At 50.8% G+C, this 19,487-nt stretch overlaps 1 protein-coding gene across 1 annotated transcript; it reads right to left on the minus strand.

Moving 5' to 3' along the window:
• Window positions 1-1,162: 1,162 nt before the first annotated feature.
• Abcb8 (ATP binding cassette subfamily B member 8) lies at window positions 1,163-17,169 on the minus strand. The gene is made up of 16 exons (XM_021659327.2): window positions 16,764-17,169; window positions 11,302-11,611; window positions 10,804-10,959; window positions 10,633-10,727; window positions 10,419-10,524; window positions 9,672-9,833; window positions 9,466-9,551; window positions 9,255-9,352; window positions 8,422-8,527; window positions 5,424-5,457; window positions 5,005-5,141; window positions 4,759-4,853; window positions 4,430-4,563; window positions 3,756-3,903; window positions 2,323-2,573; window positions 1,163-1,769 (listed from the first exon to the last, which is right to left on the minus strand). The coding sequence occupies exons 1-16, from the start codon at window positions 16,856-16,858 to the stop codon at window positions 1,629-1,631; spliced, it is 2,154 nt and encodes a 717-aa protein (XP_021515002.1). The 5' UTR covers window positions 16,859-17,169; the 3' UTR covers window positions 1,163-1,628.
• Window positions 17,170-19,487: the final 2,318 nt, after the last annotated feature.

The following is a 19,487-nucleotide window of genomic DNA, read 5'->3' on the forward strand; positions in this document are numbered from 1 at the left end:
ATGCACCCCAGAACTCTGCTTCCTGGACTGTCACTAGACAGCAAACTGGGGCGCTATGGACTAGGGTTCTCGGGTTCCTTGTCCTCAGGGCAGTATATGCGGCCCTAAGCACAAGCCCCACCTCAGCTTCTGCACTCAGCTGAACTACCTACCACCTTTCCCACACTGGCCCCAACAGCAACCGTTTCTGCACCCTACACCCCTCACACCTGAAAGACCATTCTTCTTTGCCACATGAAAAGTACAAAACGCTTGTCTGGCTATGGAGTTACAGCACCTCTCCCCTGGCCTGGTTCCTTTGTCTGCACAGAGTCCTACAACCCGGATGTGGCTGGCCAGGGATGGATTCTCAGTGGGAAGTGACCTACAGTACCAAGGCTGGGGGCCATGGTCCTTTAGGAGTGAGGTGGATCAGCAGCTTAAGAGAAAGTCCTGATGCTCTGAGGCAGCAGTGCAGTATAGAGGGTCTTTCTTACACCTGAGAAGCCAATGGAGGCCCCAGCTTGCCTCATTTGCAGCTTTGGGGCCAACTCAAGCCGCTCAGGCTGTCTGCTTAACCCCTTTAAGACTCCCAGGATCCTTGTGTTACTCATGTCAACCTCATTGATTTGTACTAGCCGTGCCTTCCACCTCTGGGACAGGCTCTCCCGAGGCCAGGCTAGCATCAAACTCTCTATGCAGCCAAGGGTGATCTCAACTGATCACCCTGCCTCCAGGCCCCATCTGGGATTACAGGTGTGCACCTCCATGCCTGGTTTGTACCGGTTGGCACTATGCCTTGGTCTGAGTGTTCTGGTGTACACATGGCCCAGTCTCAGCCCCTTCAGTGTCTTGTCTTTGGCTCTGCAGTCTCACCAGGTCTGACTGAAGCACACAGGGCACAGCGTGGTAGGCGGGAGCTTCTTGTACAATGGACCACTACCATTTCATTCTGCCAGAAGCCCGGACTGTGGCTGTGTGGAGGATGGGCCAAGAGACACATTTTGGATGCAAGGGTAAGGCTGGGGGTGTATGGGCCTACTTAGGGTGGGGCATAGCCTATGTCTGAGGTCCTGGGTTACTCTCCAACCCCGGGTTTTATTTTTCTATTTGCAGTACTAAGCATTGAATCTAGGCCCCAAACATGGCAGGCAAGCACTCTGTACTAAGCTTCAGCCTCAGCCTCTTTCAAAATTTCTTTATTATATTTATTTAGGTTTTTCTTCTTCCTTTTTTTTTTGAGATAGGGTTTTACTATGTAGCCCAGGATGGCCTTGAACTCTTGATCCTCCTACTTCTGTCTCCTAAGTACTGAGATTACAGCCCATTCTACCGGGCCTGTCCAGACCATGAATTTTCAGTGCCCCAGAGTGAGTGTTGGGTAGAGCTGGGTCAGACTGAGAGGCTCAAGCAGAGGTACTCAGCGACTCTGCCTCACTGTGTGCATCCCGGTGACCACAGAACTGAGCCAGCATGGCAGAAGCAGGAGGGAGGAAAGCCATCTTCCCACCCCAGCTGCTGGACTCAGTCCCTTGAACGAAACAGGAGTGTAGGCTATACCCCAGCACACTGGCCCTTCAAGGGCTCTGTCTCTAGCAGGCCTCCAGCCCCAGGCTGATGCCTGGCCGTGACCTGCCCTGGGGGGCCTCTCAGGCTTTCTGTTGGCAGCCCCTGGGGTCTTCAGGCTTCTCTGAAGGTGTGGCTGAGGTCAGCGGGCTATCCAGGGCTTGTCTCCGGATAAGCTCTGCGTAGAGCCCGCCTTTTTTAAGGAGTTCTTCGTGGGTCCCAGCCTGGAGACAGAAGGAGGTTCATTTCAACAGAGCTAAACTCAGAGCACCAGCAGGACTGCTCTCCATCACCTGTGAGGCTCATAGCCACTTAAGGTGATGTCCCTTCTAGGGACTCTTGACAACTCTGGACTCATTTTAAAGGAACTACCTTGGGTACAGCTTTATCCGTCAGTGCCCTCTCCTACTCAGTTGACACTGAGAGGCCTGATCCCTCATCTCCTTCAGCTTGGGGCTGTGGGGTACACAGGCATGCACTCTGATTCTGCCCTGACTGCTACTGGAAGAATCCTTGACACAGCCTCTCTGCAGCTTAGCCCCTGGGTGGCCAGCTCTGCCTCAGACTCCTCACCAACACCATATACATCCTCTGGTCCTGAGAGCCTGCAGCTCAGCTTTCCCAGAGGCCAGAGGCCAGGACTTATCCAAGGAGAGAAAGACCTTGATCTGCTGGGGTGCTGTTCCCAGAACATGACCTCAAGCCCCTGGAACCAGGCCAGGCTCATATAGCTTAGCTATGCTACCTGAGCCACTGCTGATTCCCAGCCCAACTGACCTCATAGACCTGGCCATTGGCCATGACAACGATGCAGTGGGCTGCGCGGACAGTACTGAGCCGGTGGGCAATGACCAACACAGTGCGACCAGCACTGGCCCGGTCCAGCGCCTCCTGTACTACCCTCTCTGATTCTGCATCGAGTGCACTGGTGGCCTCGTCCAGGATCAACACGGTGGGCTGCTTGATGAGGGCGCGTGCAATGGCTAGGCGTTGCTTCTGGCCACCAGACAAGGTTGTGCCCCGCTCACCTAGGGAGAGAGGGCACAAGACAGGGGTCTAAAGTGATCCTTAGCTCCACACTCGGAGGTGGCAGGCAAATGGCACTGGATACTTACAAACTCCCATCAGGCTCCTCTAAGGACCCCACCCCCACCCCACCCCATGTTCATACTTGTCAGTCTGCCTGCTCCAGCATGATCGTGCACCCAAAACATGAGTGTCTTGCATTAGTGTCCCTTCCTAGGTGGGGCTTGGAGCTGAGTGGGCAGTTCTCACCAGGTGCCTACAGCAACAACTCTCTTTCTGGATCCTGGCCTTGGCTGCAGCAAGACCACTTGGCACCCAACCATGGGCTGCACAGCACAGATACTAAACTCAGAGCGATTTGAAGCCACAGAAGACAGAAGTGACAACCTGGGAGCCACAAATAACCTCAAGGGACTGCAAAGTGATGTCAGGGTCACAGGTCAATAAGGGGAGCAGTCCAGGGGAGCCCCAACAAGCAAGAGTTACACTGGAATTAAAAGGACAAGGAAGTGGCAAAGGAAAAGATGACGAGGGTCTCCCATCACAACAGCGCAGAGGCCTAAGCATGTGAGCACAGCCGTGTCAGGACCTGGAGGGACTGATAAAGACAAGCATAGCCAAGCACCGGGCAGTACCTACTCTGTATGTGGTACATACAGCCCCAGAGACAGGCAGAGAGCTATGGGGATGGCTATCAAAGACTTAGGCTGCCATGGGCACAAGCTAGTGTGCCACTGTATGGTCCGGTACCCTGAAGACAGGAAAAGCCTGCACAAGACACCTGCCTGTTGTGCTGAGGGATGCCACAGAAGAACAGAACTACAGCTGTCCAGGAATCAGAAGAGCAGGGACAGTTTTGGGAGAAGCCCTGGTTCCCGTCTTGGACTGTGGTAGGCTCCAGAGTGCACAAGTGTGTCGCCAGGGTTCTCTCATTTGCCTTTCTTGTATCCCTCATCTCTCAGAGCCCTGCCTAGTCTGTTATGCCTGAGCCACATGGGCTGGTGCTCTTCTGTCTCCGTAAAGCCATCTTTGTCCCCTCAGCCATGGTCTGGTTTTTCCTGGCTTGACTGTCTCCTAGATGCCCCTCTGGAGAGTCAACCTGAGTTGCTCCATGCCCATAGAGCTAAGCTCCTAGGCCTTACCACTGCCCTGCTGACCCAGCAGCTTCCCACCAAGGGACCCACCAACCATGGTGCTGTAGCCATCAGGGAATCTGCTGATGAACTCGTGGGCATTGGCTTCTCGCGCAGCTGCATACACCTCTTCATCAGAAGCTCCCACCTTCCCAAATCGGATATTCTCCATGATGGTTGTTCCAAACAGGACTGGCTCCTGCAGTGTTGAGGGGGACGGGGACACAGAGATAGTATCTACAGACTATACTCTTCAGTCAGCCTCAGAAGTATTAAAGGGAAACAGAGGTCCCTCCCACAGAGGACACAGACTACCTCACCATAGGTGATGACGGACAGGCCCTATAAACTGATAGGAGGCCATTTGAGTTTCAGTCTCTTCCTGCATGTGGGTAGCTGCCCCTACTACAATGGTATGCTGGCTTTATCTCAAGTCCACAAAGAAAAAAAATGGCTCCTTGTTGGGCTTGGTGGGTGGTGGTCACTGGTAGTCTTAGAACCACTGCTTTGGGATCCTAAGACTGCAGCCCACTGGAGCAGTGTCTATACCCCGGAGTACAAGGACAGAGCTGCAGCTGTCTGGGAGAGGGACATCCTGGACCCAGAGGATGGCTAGGCATCATGAAGACCATAGGCATCCTCAGAGGAGCAGAGAGGGAAGTGGGGAAGAAAGAAAAGAGGTCCCAGTCTTGCTTTTCAGACCCTCCCCAACCTCTGCCCTTCACCTGGCTGATGAAACCTATGACCTGGCCCCGGAGCCAGGAGGGGTCGAGAGTACGCAGGTCATGCCCATCCAGTGTCACCATGCCAGCTGTGGGGTCATAGAAGCGCTCCAGCAGGGAAGCGACTGTGGTCTTTCCTGGAGGGGGGAGGTGAGGGGAGTTGTGGGGAGAAGGAAGGTTTTGGATAATCTCCCAACAAAGAAACCCTTGTAGAACAGAGAATGCCCCATCCCAGGTAAAAGCGGGAACCACTAATGGCTTGCTACCAGTCCTGCTCCAAGTGGCTACCAAAAACTAAACCAGAGGATGGGAGACGGTGAGCTTCCTCTTACCTCCTCCAGACTGGCCCACAAGAGCCACAATCTTTCCAGGGGGCAGTGTCAGGGTGAAGTCCTTGAGTACTTCGAAGCCAGGGCGGCAGGGATAGCTGAGGGTGGCCAAGAAAGCCCTAGTCAGAGCAGGCTCCGGTCCTTACTTCCCCAAGGGGCTTGTTCACAGGGAGCAGTTAGTTAAATGCCACCTGACATGCCCTCTCATTCCCAAAGACCCCTTTTCTCAGCCTACCCACCGATACTGACCTGAAGCTGACATTCTGGAAGGTGATGGAGCCACGGAGGTCCTTGCTGGGTATGTAGCAGCCCCCCGTCAATGGGATGCAGGGGCTCAGGGCCATGTAATCAAAGACACGGGCACCTGCACTCAGCCCACGAACCACCTGCAGTGGGAATCGAGTTTATGGTTGAGATAAAAACTGGGGCTCCACAGAAGGGGACTTCTGGGTACTAGACAGGGCTGCAGTGTGTCCAGGGCCCTCATGATAGACTGCAGAGTGGAGCCAGACTGTGGTCCTGGGGTTCAAAAACCCTGTTCTTTGTTCTGCCCCTGCTCATGCCCAACCATAGGCAGTATTCACAGCAGCCAACACACACAAACACAGACAAAAACATGCACACCTTCTCTAGTGATGGATGAGACTATCCCAGACGTGGGCACTTACCTGACCAAAGAGGACAGAGAGGCTGGCCATAGACCTGCCAGGAGGAAAGAGGGTTAGAAGAGGTTAGCAAGAGCTAGAGAGAAGGGAAAATTGTGGTAGGGGAGGCAAGGACACAGGGCTAATGCACAGAAGGCCCCCAGGATCTTATGGCTATAGGAGCCACAGGACCCTGTGACACCTGTTCTGTCTCCTCTTCAGTTACACAGTACCAGTTGTCTGCTGCCTAAGCCAGGATCTGGCAGGGGAGAGGGGTCCAGGAGACAGTGGGTGAGGGGCAAATGCCTGGGACTCAGTGGCAGGCCCATGTTTTCCAGGCCTCCAGTGGACAGGGTGAAGGGCACCCACAGCATGAGGGAGGACATCGGCCCACCGGAAGGGGCCTGATACCATCTACCTGCTCTAACTGCACAGATGCCTTGACAGAGCTCACAGGGATAAAGATAGGTCCGAAGTGGGAGGTCAGATCTAATGCTAGACTTCTCGGAAGCAAGGACTTACTTTCAAATTAAGGTGGAAAAAAGTTAAGCCCTTCTGGACAAAGAACACAGAGACAGGGGGCCTAAAAGGGAAATCTCTGAGGAGCCCCCAAAGCAAAATTCCCTGATGAAGATTTTACTGTGGGCTTGCCCTAAAGGTGGGTATGTGTAGGAAATGCTATGTGTTTATCTGTCTAGACAGTGGGTCACCTCCCTTGTCTTGGCAGGGCTGGGGCTGGTCGCCTGCTGTGAGCTACGGAGGAAGATGAGTCAACGGCCTTAGTCACCGGCCCCCGTGGCTTAGCCAACCCATGACTTGTGTATGCCAGTGTGCAATGGGTCCTTTCTGAGAAGACTACCATCCCAGCAAGCTATGGACCAAATCCAGTTCTTCCTGTGCTGGGTTAAGCACCCAAAGCCCTCAGGGAAACAGTTACGACAGGCTCAGGGCAACAGGCACTTGCCGGGAGTAGGAAGGCTGTGGTGGGAGGACCTAGGTGGATGTGGATGGACCCGCTCACAGGACACCAGTAATCCATGAGAGCCTGGCAAAGGGGCCAGCTGCAACTGAAATCCAAACACACATGATTCACGGGGTTGCCCTGCCCTTGCTCTGGAAAGATTCCCTATCTGGGGACCACACATTCTTTGCCAAAAGGCACCCTTGGCTGGAGCTGTGACGCCCTGCTCATCTCTCCCTTTGGCCCCCAGCTCTGACACACGGGCCCTTGGATACACAGCAAGAACCAGGAAGAAACACAGTAGCTTCCTCAAGGAGACAATTCCTCCAGGTGGCTAGTGGTGGTGACCTGGTCAGGGCCCTGAGACAGTCCAGGCTGCTCTCTGGGCTGCCCTGCAGTTATAAGCACGGCACTGCTTAGGGCTGAATAGTAGACTGAAAACAGCAGGCATGTAAGAACATGAAAAAGAGAGGTGTGTGCCCAGGGAGCAGAGCCAAGCTGTTCATCTGAGTCCTCAGGACTAGAAAGGACTGGAAAGTCATCAGGGGCTGGAGCCACGCTGATCAGGGAATTAAGTCAGCATGAGGAATGCAAGGTAGCTGAGGGGACATGGTAATCTCCACTTCTTCTGCAATCAGAGTTCCTACATGGAAAAGGCAGGAAGGAACAGCTGCTGAGCCAGAGGACAGATAAGGCTTCTGGGGCCAGAGGTCTGAGGGTCCTTGGTGTGGAGCAGAAGCTCTGGGAACCAGTGCCCAGGGGTGTGCTCTGCAGACCCCCCGCTGTGGTGGGGATGAGACTGTCCCACCACCCTTGAGTTGGCTTTACTTTACACTGGACAGGGTCAAGCAGACACTGAGCCTCTCCCTAAGAAACTGTGGAGTCACAGCAATGGCAAGATAGGCCTCTGGGCAGGGACTGGGCACCACTGATCGAGTGTCACCTCTGTGGGGAAGGACCAACTTGAGGATGCTTCTTGACACTGTTGGTGCTAATACGTCTTTGCTCTTTATTTATCACAGCATACTCGCTCTTTAATTATTATAACATACATTTATATGTTGGTTTTATTTAAGTATTTGCTGTGGATGGGGAAAGCAAGGTAGAAAACAATAGTAGGAAGTGCTTGGGTTTCGCTGAGGAGGAGAAGGGGATTAGATTAGAGGCCTGCTAGGGCGGCCCACTGAGGCTACCTATGGCCAAGGTAGTAGATGAGCTCCAGGTGCCTGCACAGGAAATGAAGGCTACAGGAGTACCATTTGTGGAGCAGGGGTCTGTGTCTCATTCTAGAAAGTGGTCTGAGGCCAAGACAGCCCTTAAAAAGCCTGTCAAGGAAGGTCTATAAATACTCAGCCCTGACACATGCCACAACATGAAGGGGCTCCCCATTTGTCCCCCAGCACTGTGCTAGGTGAAACCAGCCGGGCACAAAGGGAAGGATGATGTGTGATTACACTTCCGTGTGGTCAGAATCACAGAGGGCAGAAGGAGGTACCAGAGCTGGGAGGAATGGGGAGCTAGTATTTATTTAATCAGAATGAATTTTTTTTAATTTATTTTTTTATTCATTTACATCCTGGTGGTAGCCCCATCCCACCTCGCCTCCCAGTCCCACCCCCTACCCACAGGAAATGAAATTTTATGTCACTTTTGTAAGACAAACTTCTGGTGATGGTGTCTGTGGTAGCTGAAAACTGGGACATGCATAACACTACTGAAGCATACACTTAAAAATGGCTAGGGCAGTAAAATTCCCACTGTCTGTTTCACCACAATTAATTTTTTTTTTAAAGCTTCTCAGGGACACTTGAGAGTTGTTGGGAAAGCTAATGGTGCTGACTGCATCCCTGAATGCAGGCCCAGTGGAGCCTGAGGAGGCTCTTGTAGAAGTTTTAGGGGCTCTTCCCTGTTGTGTTTCCCCTGAGGACCAGGGTTAGTGCTAGGCAACAGCCCTGTCCCCGAGTACACTGACATCTCTATTCTCCAAGTAAGCAGGGTTCTGGAAGTATTGAGGGGGTGTGGGAGGGAGAGTCCTGAGAGATGAGAGTATTCCCCACTCACCTCTGTACTGTCTGGGACGCCACCAGGAAGGACATGAGGTCTCCCCCTTTCAGCTGCTGTCCAGCCACAAGGGAGCCCCCAACGAACAGGGTGCCCAAGACCATACCTACACGGAAAGGGGCCAGGCAGTGAGGCAGGAAGTGGCAAGGGATGAGGGCTGAGTCCCGAGTCTTAACCCTGCTCTGCAACCAGCTGACTCTCAGCCTTGAACTGCAGCCCAGGTATAGTGATATAGGCCTGTAACACTTACTCATGAGGCTGAGGCAGGAGAATCATGAGTTCAAGGCAGCCTGGGATACAGAAAAAGTCTGAAGTCAGCCTGGGTAACTTAGTGAGTCTCTATCTAAAAATAAAAGGGCAGGGATGATGGCTCAGTGGTTACAAGCAAATACTGCTCATGCTGAGGACCTGAGTTCAGTTCTCAGCACCCACATCAGGCCGCTCACAACTGCCTCTAACTCCAGCTCTAGGGCCTCTGTGAGCAGTCACATCCACATACAGTCACACATGTATACATAAATGAAAACAAACAAGCAAACAAAACGGCTGGAGAAACAGCTCAGTAGTTGGACGCTTTCTTAACATTGAGGCCCCCGTTCTACCCCAGTGGCACGAAAATAAATAGGAGTGGGGCAGGGCAGGAGGACAGCACTCTCTACAAGCTAAGGGATGCTATCACTCTCTCATTACCTACAGGTATTGGCAGCTGGGGCGCCTCGCCGTGAAGGGGCTCAACGTTAGAACACCCAGGCAGGTAGAGACTGCCTGCTGCCTGTCTTTGCTCCCAGCCAGCCTATGCCCACGTCCCCTCCCAGGCTCACTCACTCACTCACAGTTGAAAGCGATGTTGGAGAGCCCTTGGAACAAGGCAATGCCCCTGCCCAGCTCTTCTGCCTTACAGCAGCATGACTCCAGTTCTGCTTCATAGCGTCTGGGAAGAAAGACCAGGCTGGGCACTCAGGAAGCAGCTGTGCTGAGGGTCAGGGCAGGGGAGGGTGTGTGAGAGAGATGGACCAGCTTTATACTCTGCCTTCTAGGACTTACTCCTCTTCCCTCTGCTCCATAGCAAAGGCCCGCACAGTCCGAACATTGCCGAGGGCCTCGTCTGCTACACCTGTTGCCCTGGCAACCTGCATGAAGACAGGGAAATAGGGAAGAGGTTGTAGACAGGAAGAGGAGTGAGGAGGGTCAAGAAGAATGGGCCAGAGATGCTAGGAAGAAACAAGGGGAACAAGTCAAGAATTCCATACCTGCTCCTGACACTGGCGCGACAACTTTCGGAGACCCGAACCCATCATGGTGCCCACTCCCATGAGGGCAGGTGTGATGACTGCCAGCAGCAGTGTAAGGCGCGGGGACAGCAAAGACAGGGACACCAGGCTACCAATCACCTGGGTGCAGCTGCGCAGTCCCTGAGTAGAGAGAGGAGGGTGGGAGGCATGCAGCATTAGCCACAAGTAGAGGCCCTGGCGGTCAAGGGGCAGTCACTGGTTACCAAATGAAACCCTTTCTTGACCATCCAGGATCTGATGACTGTTGTGAAAGGGATGGGTGAGAATGTCCATAGGCTATACCCTTTTTATTCTAGAAAAATCCAAACCTGTGCCCTGCCAAACCTGGGGCCAGGTGCTAGAGGGGCACACAGGGTGGGCTGTCAGTACGCAGTACAGTCATGCATGGGTTCGATGCTGGCTAGCAATCAGTACAAAGGCATTAGGTTGGGTCAAGTGAATTTGCTCCTGTCAGGGTCGCTCATAATTGCCTCAAAATGGCTTTCCAGGGGAGGCAGGGTTTCAGAGCATGAAACAGAAGCCCGTCCTGACCTTGACACTTTGCCGGTGCTTCCCTTCAGATTCTTTGTTCCCTCTCTCATACCTTCCTCAGGGAGTAGCAAGTCTTGATCTACACTAAGAGCTGGGCAAGGCAATGTCAGGATGTCAAGGCGGGGCCAGGCAAATCTGGCCTGCTGAATTTGCACAGGGCCCTGACCCGCTGACCTGTGAGATGACAAGCTTGAAGGATGATTTGAACTCTTGCACGTCTGTAGTCAAGCGGCTCACTAGCTGCCCTGTCTTTTTGGCATCAAAGAAAGCAATGTCTTGCCTGGTGGTAAACATGATGACAGCAGGTGGAGGAAGAGAGGGGAGAGTTACTTCAGAGCTGGTGGGAGCCCACAGCCACCCTGGCCCCGCGCCCTGCCGATGCCAGTACCTGAGCAGGGAGCTGAAGAGGGCTTTCCGCATGTCCATGGCCATGCGCTCACCAATGTGGGACAGCAGCACTAGGTATCCGAAGGTCAGCAGTCCCTGTGGGAGAGACCTGGCATTCAGGGACGCCCCCCGAGGGCGGCTGTGAGCCCCCAACCCTCCCACCTGGCTGTACCTGAACACCGTAGAGTAGGAGCAGCTGGGTGCTGAGCCTACTGGACTCAGAAGTGAAGCTCCCCACGCGGTCCCTCATGTACTTGGCCACGATCTCCACCAGCTGGCCCAGGAGCAAGGGGATCTGCACATTCACCAGCGCAGCACCCAAGGCCAACTGGGACAAGGAGGACACAGGGAACGGACACTTGGAGAGGAGGCCATGTCACCCCCTCCCCAGCTCTGATTTTGCCTTTTCCTCTCCCCTTGCTGAGCCTGGCACTGTGGCTGCTCATGTGGTCACAGAAGTGCCTCTTTGAGAGCTCGAGTCCAGACCTCCAGCCCGTGAGTCCTCACAGCCCACAAACTCAGCCTCCTCGTACAGGTTATCCTGATGCCCCAGAGCGTAGGAGAGCCCTTGCTGCTTCCACAAGGGGGAAATGCTGTCCCTGTGCAACTTGGGTTTGGAGGTGCCTAGGCCCATCCTAGACTGAGCATGGAGGAGCAGGAAAAGCCTCACCACAATGGCTACCCCCAGGGCCAGCAGGTGGGGGTGAAGGAAATGCCAGAACAGCCTCCAGTTAAAGCGCAGCTCCAGGGCACTGGGTTGGGGGTGGCCAGGAGACCCTTCGGCCTCACACAGTGCTCTAAGGCAGAAACGGGGATGCTGCCACACCACTGCAGGGACCACCAAGGTCCCCCCAACCCAATACCAGGCAGAGGGGCTCCGGCGGGAAGCTGGTGGGGCTCGAGGGAGTTGAGTCCGGAGCTGTGACCGCAGCCGGGCCACAGCCCGGAGGAGGCATGAGCTGAAACAGTCATCTGAAGACCTGTAAGTAAAAAAAAAAAAAAAAAAGGCATTGACAACTGTAGCCCTGAGGCCTTCGAATGACAGACTGCCCCTCCCATGGGCTCTGGCTGAGCATCTTCTGGAAGAGCATTTTATCTGCTGCCTCTCCCAGGTTTTGTTTTTTTTTTTTTTTTTTTTTTTTTTTTTCCAAGACAGGGTTTCTCTATGTTAACAGCCCTGGAACTCATCTGTAGATCAGACTCAAACTTACAGATTCACCTGCCTCTGCCTCCGGAGTGCGGGGATTAAACGCATGTGCCACCACTGCCTGGCCCAGGGATGATTTTATTTTATTTTGAGATAAAAAAAAAAAAATCTTTCAATATTACCCAGCCTGGCCTTGAACTTTTGCTCTCAAGTGATCCTCCTGGCCTTCTGAGTAGCTCTGACTTGCAGATATGTGCTACCTCACCCAGAACAAATATCTTAGCACATTCTTAGGCAGCTTTGATTTGTAAGACACCTGCCCACTTGTGGAGTGGCTGTGGAATGCAATGCTGTCCGAGCATTATCCTAGAAGCCTTTCCCTCGAGCACTGTCCTCCAGCCAGCAGCAGCCAGCAAGGCCCCCATTTAGCCTCCAGCAACCCAGTCAATGCAGGTCTCCAGCCTGCTGGAGAAGAGACAGACCATGACGGCTTCCTAGAGGAAGGCTCAGAGAGAATCCTGGGGGCAAGCTTCTTCTCCGTGCCTGGGCCTGCTCATGTGCAAGGTCACCAACATGGCAGACATGACCTAGCAATAGTGAGTTGATGGCCCACGGCTCCTGACCCTGGGAGATGCGCGTATTCTCACTTGGTAAGGAGAACTGAGAGGGGGTATAATTTGCTCCCACTGATGAGGTGGTCAAGAAAGAACTTTGCTGTCTGGTTGCAGGCTCATTCTACTGTCCTAATTTTGATATGGCCAAGGCTATGTATGGTGGTCAGGGCCAGAGGGTACTTAAATCTTTGGATTTATTTCACCCACTACCCCACCTCCTGTTGGCAGGCCCTGAGTGTGTGATACCTGAAGACACAGGGCCATATGTTCCTCTGCCACCGCTGACAGTAAACAGAAAGAAAACTGCAAAGGACCGATCTCAGCGTCCTCATGGATGGCCAAGCCCTTTTCCCCCTTCAGGACGCACGTGCAGAAAATGGAAATGCAGATTCAGCTGCTGACAACATCTGTAAACTTATAGCATCACAGAGTATGGCACTGACCAAATCCAACAAAGTTCCTTCCCTGGGGTCATGCTAGTTGGCGTGAGGGTAGGTGGGGAAACATAGAGGTCAGAGAGCAGGTGCTGCTGTGTTTGACAACAGCATCAGAAAAGACATTGGTGAATGAGCACTGGCCAACTTCAGACTGGGGCAGGTAGGAGTTGGGAGGCTCAGGCAAGGAAAGCTCTCAAGAGTGTCCTGAAGTAAGAGTTTCCGCAACAATGTAGCTTGTACAGAGCTCAAGGGAAGGGAAAGGAAACAGGTGCCTTGGAAGGGCAGTGACCCCAGTCTCTGAAAAGCACCTAGACATGAGAAGGCCACCATGCTGGGTTTTCAGAGCCATCTGCAGTTGTTAGCATAAGGTATAATAAAATCAGATTTGTACTTTAGAGGTCATAATAGAGAAGAACCAGAGGGGAAGGACAGGACAGAGGGAACCTGTTTAGAGCAGAAATTATCTGGCCAAAAGTACACAGAGGAATGCTCAAAATAGACTAACGATGAGGAAAGACTAAAAAAAAAAAAAAAAGAATATATAAGCAGGGCGTGGTAGTGCATTCCTGAAATCCCAGCACTTGGAAGGCTGAGGGTAGAAGATTTCAAGTTCAAAGCCAGCCTGTGCTACAAAGTTAGACCTTATCTCAAAATAAAATAAAAGGGGGGTAGGGGAAAGGAGAGGGAGAATGGAGAGATGGCTCAGAGGTTAAAAGGGCTGGCTGCTTTTCCAGAGGTCCCGAGTTCAATTCCCAGCAACCACATGGTGGCTCACAACCATCTATAATGAGATCTGGTGTCCTTTTCTGGTGTGCAGACAGAACACGGTATACATAATAAATAAATCAATCTTTAAAAAAAAATAAAAATAAAATAAACAGGGGCTGGAGAGATGGCTGAGCAGTTAAGAGCATGTGCTGCTCTTATAGAGGGCCTGTTGTGACGTCAGCATGCTTGTCAGGAAGTCCACAACTGCCTGGAACTGCAGTTTGAGGGGATGCATTCCCTCCGGCTTCCCAAAACCTGTGCTCATGTGCGCACACCCATGCACACACGCATAACTAAAAATAAATAAAAGCCAGAGCGAGGCTTTGCTTGGTCCTTAGTGTCATGGCTTCTCATATTTTCAGACCCTCATTATAGATCTCACCCCCCCCCCCCCACCCCTGCTCTCAGGGAAGCCTGTGCCTGGCCCTGTGCTACCTGCCTGGCTTTTCTTTTCTTGTCCACGATGCCTTATGTCTATCTATCTATCCTTAGTTTTAGATAAAACTCACTCTCTTTTCTTCCTGTCCCACTGTCCTAATTTTCCATCAGACAGTAGCTTACTGAGGGGCCAGAGGCATCTTATGCTCTAGAACTTAGGAAATCTCTGGGTTGTCTATTGAGCAGATGTTTGTGGAGCTGTGCATGTCCTTGTTAGAGATGCAGTGCAGACTGGCCTCGCCATACAGATTTACTGTGACTGACACCGTACGCTGCAACTTAATACAATGCCCCAGTACAACCCAATACCGTGTGTGTGTGTGTGTGTGTGTGTGTGTGTATGGGTGTGTGCACCAAAGCTGAAATGTCTTCCAAAGTACTACCCTTAATTATGAAATACATATTCTGATAGTTTGTTACAGTCCTTTCAAAATGGCTAAAATCTGCTAAATTCCTTTCATGAACTGAAATGAACACATTCATCTATTTGGTCTTACCTTGTGTCTCTTTATGATTCAAATATTATCAACACCCTCACTCTTTTCTAAAGATTGTTTTCAAACCATTAATAATTTACCATGGCTACTTTCCAGCTTCTCTCATCTCCTCCAAGCCAAGAATCTAAGAAGGCATAGCAATTGCCAACAGTCGGTGGACAACTTCCCAGCACCAGGTCATCCAGCTTCAGTGCTTGCCCTCCTTCCATCAAGCAGATGGGCTTTCCATACATCACCCACCCTTAGCAATTTTCTCTTGGACTCCCCCAGGGAAACAGCTGCTTCTGGAAGCATATTTACAATTAAATTCTAGGCTCTGGGGCTGGAGAGATGGCTCAGAGGCTCTTCCTGAATTCAACTCCCAGCAATCACATGGTAGCACTGGTGCCCTCTTCTGGCATTCAGGTGTACATGCAGATAGAACACTCATACAATAAATAAATAAATAAAATCATTAAAAAAAATCTAGCTTCTGGGTAGCAGAGCACCCCTATAATCCCAGCACTGGAGAGGCAGAGGCAGATGGATCTTTGTGACCTCAAGGTCAGACTGGTCTACTGAGTTCGAGGCCAGCTAGAACTACACAGTGAAAACCCTTGTCTTAAAACAACAAAAAGAAAAAAATAGACTTTGGATTCTTGCATGCTTTCAACCCATTTTTCTCTCTGGACCAATATGGGTTAGTTTTCTTTCTTTTCTTTTTTTTTTTTCCTTTCCTTTCCTTTCCTTTCCTTTCCTTTCCTTTTTCCTTTCCTTTCCTCTTTCCTCTCCTCTCCTCTCCTTTCCTCCCTTCTTTCTTTCTTTCTTTTTTTTTTATCTTACCAAAAAGGGATTTTAAAAAGTTATTATTTATTTTAACTTTTTGAGACAGGGTTTCTCTGTGTAGCCATGATGACCTGGAACTTGTTCTGTAGACCAGGATGGCTTTGAACTCAGAGATCCTCCTGCCTCTGCCTCTCAAATGCTGGGATTAAATGCTGAATTTAATTGGATTAGATTTTTTTCCACCAAGGGAACTAGGAAATGAGTCTATTGTTCATGTATGGAAAAAAAAATTCCACCACTGATTTAGCCCTCTTTACTTTAAATATTTATTACAATTTCTTATTTATTTATTTGTGTGTGTGTGTGTGTGTGTGTGTGTGTCTGTTTGTCACGCCCACCCAAGTGAGTGGAGATCAAAGGACAATTTGCAGGAGTTGGTTCTCTCCTTTCACATCTTGTTGGTGGCACATCTTTACCCACTAAGCCACCTGAATTGTTTTTTACTCTGTTTTGATACAGGATCTTACAAAGTTGTTCAAGGAGGCCTTGAACTTAGAACATATGGTATACATTCCACTGTGCGTTAAATTTAGACTCAGCCTCCTGAGTAAATGGGATTACTGACCAGTACTAGGCCCAGTTCAGATGCCCAGCAAATGCATCTAGCCCTAACGATCAATTCCTTATTTGTTTTGTTCACTCAGAACTCACTATGAAGACTGTGCTGGCTTCAAATTCCCACCAACCCTCCTGTTTTCCCCTGAATGCTGGTGATATTTCACTATGTAATTCTGTCTGGCCTAGAGCTCTCTATAGACCAGGCTGGCCTTGAATTCACAGGGTCCACTAAACCCAGCCTAGGAACTACGTAAGTGTTTTGTTTTGTTTTAAGTGTTATGTATTTGCTTATTTAGTGGGTTTGAGGTAGTGGAGGTAAAAAGATAATTTACCAAAATTGCAACTCTCTTACATATGAGTTCTTCGTATGGTCTTCAGGCTTGGTGGCAAGTGCCTTTACCTGCTGTACTATCTCGATAGCTCAGGAATCACTTTTGATCATTTAAAATTATTTCGACTAATGCCAAGGCACTATCAATAGTATATATCTGCGGGCACCAATTCCAGATACGTGCAGATCTCCAGAGATGAATTACCAGGGAGCGGACGTGGGTTGTGAATGGCACGGCACCCCTTGGTGGGCAAGTGATAACTGGGCGTGCCCAGCGGTCTGAAGTCGGTCGCGTCCAGACCGCTAGGAGATGCAGACCTGAGGAGCCTCCTGCTGGCACCCACACGCGCCATAAATAATTGAGGCCAATTCCCCGGGGAGTGACATTCCACTCCCTCCGAGCTAGCCTACAGCTCCCAGCAAGCCACGCGCGAGCCCAGAACTACACCTCCCGACGGGCCCCGCGCGCTGCCGGCCGGTCAATGGCCCACACTCCACGTAGCTCTTGTTCTTTTACCTGGTGGCCGAGAACGTCTGGAAGCGCAAGGATTTTAGCGACCATCCTAGGACTGGACCACCCCGGATTCCGACTCGAAATAAGTGTACCAACATGTTGAGGCACTAAGACAGGAGCAGGCAGCAACAGCAAGCTCACACTCATCCTACCGAGGGCTCCATGTTACCTACGGCCACATCCCGGCAACCCCTTCTCCCCTCGGCGGTGATTGGAGAAAAGGCACATCAATCTTGTCGCAAGCTGTGATTGGATAAAATCTTGGCTGCGGGCGGGACCGAGCAGAAGTCTCTTTTTGTTCAGTGCCCTAGGGTCCGGTTGCAGTCAGAGGGCGTGCAAAGTTCAGACTCACAATCGGGAATGTCCTGACCCCGGGCCATTTCCCCAGAGATTTCCCAGACATTCTCTGCGTGCCCTGGCATCTTCAGGGAGTGTAGAGTACTGGTTCTGGGAGAAGTAATGAGTGAAAATAGAGCATGAGTTAAACAAACCTAAAGCCCAACCCATTCCAAACAAACAAACAAGCCGACGAACACGGGACATGCCACCACGTTAGTTTTCAACTCCTGGAGTCTTCAGCCACAGGCATTGAAAAACTAATCTTGTGGTCCTGATACTGACCCTTAATTGTCATGAGTTTTTAGTATGTCGTGAAGTTAAAGTGCAACCTAAGATCTGACCTATAGGTTCTCTCCTCATTGGGTCTGAATCACTGGCCTAAGATACCAGCCCAAAAGCAAACGGCCTGTGCACCAGCTGGGCGCTTACTCTTGCTATAATTATCTCCCACACTACCGCCAACTGAGTCCTGCTCCATAGCCCTGGCTAGCCTCAAACTCTTTATAGGCCAGGCTTGTCTTGAACTCTCCATCCTTCCTTCCCAGTGCTGGGATTACAGGCTTGAGTCACCACGCCTTCTCTGTAATTATTTTCTTAACTGCCTCCTCCACTGGGTTGTGGCTTCTTGATGGGCGTGGCTCTGACTCATTCCTGATCCACGAGAAAAGCATGCTCTTGTTTACTGCCCACCAGGGGGCGCTGCTTCTGCCCTGCATCTGCTTTCTGGTAATCCACCTGGACGTTTGAACATTGTTTATTAGTATTACTGGTATCATTATTTTAGTTATTTATTATTATTTATTTTTTAGTTATTATATTAGTTATTGGTGCTGCTTCCGAGATACAAATTTGCTTAAGCTGAGGGTGGCAAAGAGATGCTGTGGATATGGGAATTTAGAGTGAAACTAGACAGGACAATGAGCCAGAATTTGTTTGAGGTTGGGTCTGAGATCAGGGTGTATGTAAAGACTGTCTTAAAAAGTATGTACTATGAGAGATGCTGTGTGAATAATGTCAGAGGGAAGTACCAGTTAAAACCTCACTTAACCTATCTCTCTAGAGGTTTAAGAAAGATCTTAGGAATTTCCTGCTCCCCCACCCCATTCCATTTTGTCACTTGTAAAAAGCTGTACCTTTACCCAGCCATGAAAGTATGGAAGTTATGAACTATTGTGACAAGTCCTTTGCCTGAAAGGAGGAAGAAAAATAAGAAAAGCAAGCGGTCTGGATAAATTTGTGGGAAGTTCCATGAATGTCCTTTATGTTCCTCTCAGAAACATTTTAGGAAGCACAGTGTTCCTTTCCATTTCTGGAATACTGGCCTAAGTCCTGAAGGCCCTGACACCTGCTAGCTAAGTCAGCGTCTCAGAAATGGGCTTCAGTAGGGCACTTAGTGACTCAGGACCTTGGGAATGGCGTTGGGCAAGCCATCAGACCAGCCACCTGGGCCTCCTCCCTGGTGAGGCAACAACACGGAACTCAAACTGAGCCAGTCCATCCGCACATACCCAAATTATCCTTCGAAGTCCTGCATCTCTTCCTTTGCTGATGCCTCTCAGGTGGCCCCTGCCACCAGGTCAGGAGTTAGAGGAGAGTGTTTCAGGGTTCGAGAGGATAAAGAAGACAAATGGAACTCGCAAGGAATCAGGCTTTTCTCCTTTAAGCTCCTCGAATTATTTCTCAAATCCAAGATGGCTAGCATTCCTTCCTTTTACTTCCTTCTTGTTGTTTCCTCCTAGCTGACTACAAAGTCAAGTGTTCCTCTTCCATTCAGAGAAAATATGCAAGGTTGTCTGTCTGTTTGTTTGTTTTATAGGGTCAGATGTAGCCTGGATGGTTTCAGACTCCTAATCCTGCCGCCCCTGTCTCCTCCCAAGTGCTGGGACCTGAATGAACCACCTTTTTGGCAGGTGGTCTTAAATCAGTCTCTGTTGATCAGGGCCCAAAGGCGTGGAGGGAAGGGAGTATTAACTGTAGAAAATGAAGGTTTAACATTCCATTCCCAACATTCTCTAACCCTCTGATAGGATTTTGTTCTTTTGTGCTTATTATTTTTGTTGCATCTACCTTGTCCTTACTACTTGTGCCCTCAAGGGCTGAAAGCCGAGATCATAGGTGTCTCTTCTAGTCCCAATAACTCTTGAACCCCTGTCTCCCAAACTGGTGTCCCTCCAGGTGTGGAGCCTGGGCCTTGGCCTCAGGTTGCCCTGCAAGGAGTGTGAGTGATCACACAGGTGGCTGAGGGCTGGCATGCCTGAGGCCTGCCCAGCCTGACTCACCTGGTGTTGTTGTCACTGTCCTTGCTGTAGTCTCTGCTCAGCTTCACAGACCTCTGAGGAAACAACAGCAGCCCAGTTCCTTCAACCTCTCTGGAGAAGTTGCCGCCTG

This window comes from Meriones unguiculatus, chromosome 21, assembly GCF_030254825.1.
Source record: "Meriones unguiculatus strain TT.TT164.6M chromosome 21, Bangor_MerUng_6.1, whole genome shotgun sequence".
Taxonomy (NCBI): domain Eukaryota; kingdom Metazoa; phylum Chordata; class Mammalia; order Rodentia; family Muridae; genus Meriones; species Meriones unguiculatus.

Excerpts from the sequence above, each read along its gene's own strand:
- Abcb8 (XM_021659327.2), bottom strand. The coding sequence starts at position 16,858 with ATGTTGGTACACTTATTTCGAGTCGGAATCCGGGGTGGTCCAGTCCTA. Across the intron at positions 9,353-9,465 it reads ATGGAGCAGAGGGAAGAGGA|ACGCTATGAAGCAGAACTGG; the intron begins GTAAGTCCTAGA and ends CTTTCTTCCCAG. Across the intron at positions 4,854-5,004 it reads TTCCAGAATGTCAGCTTCAG|CTATCCCTGCCGCCCTGGCT; the intron begins GTCAGTATCGGT and ends GGCCACCCTCAG.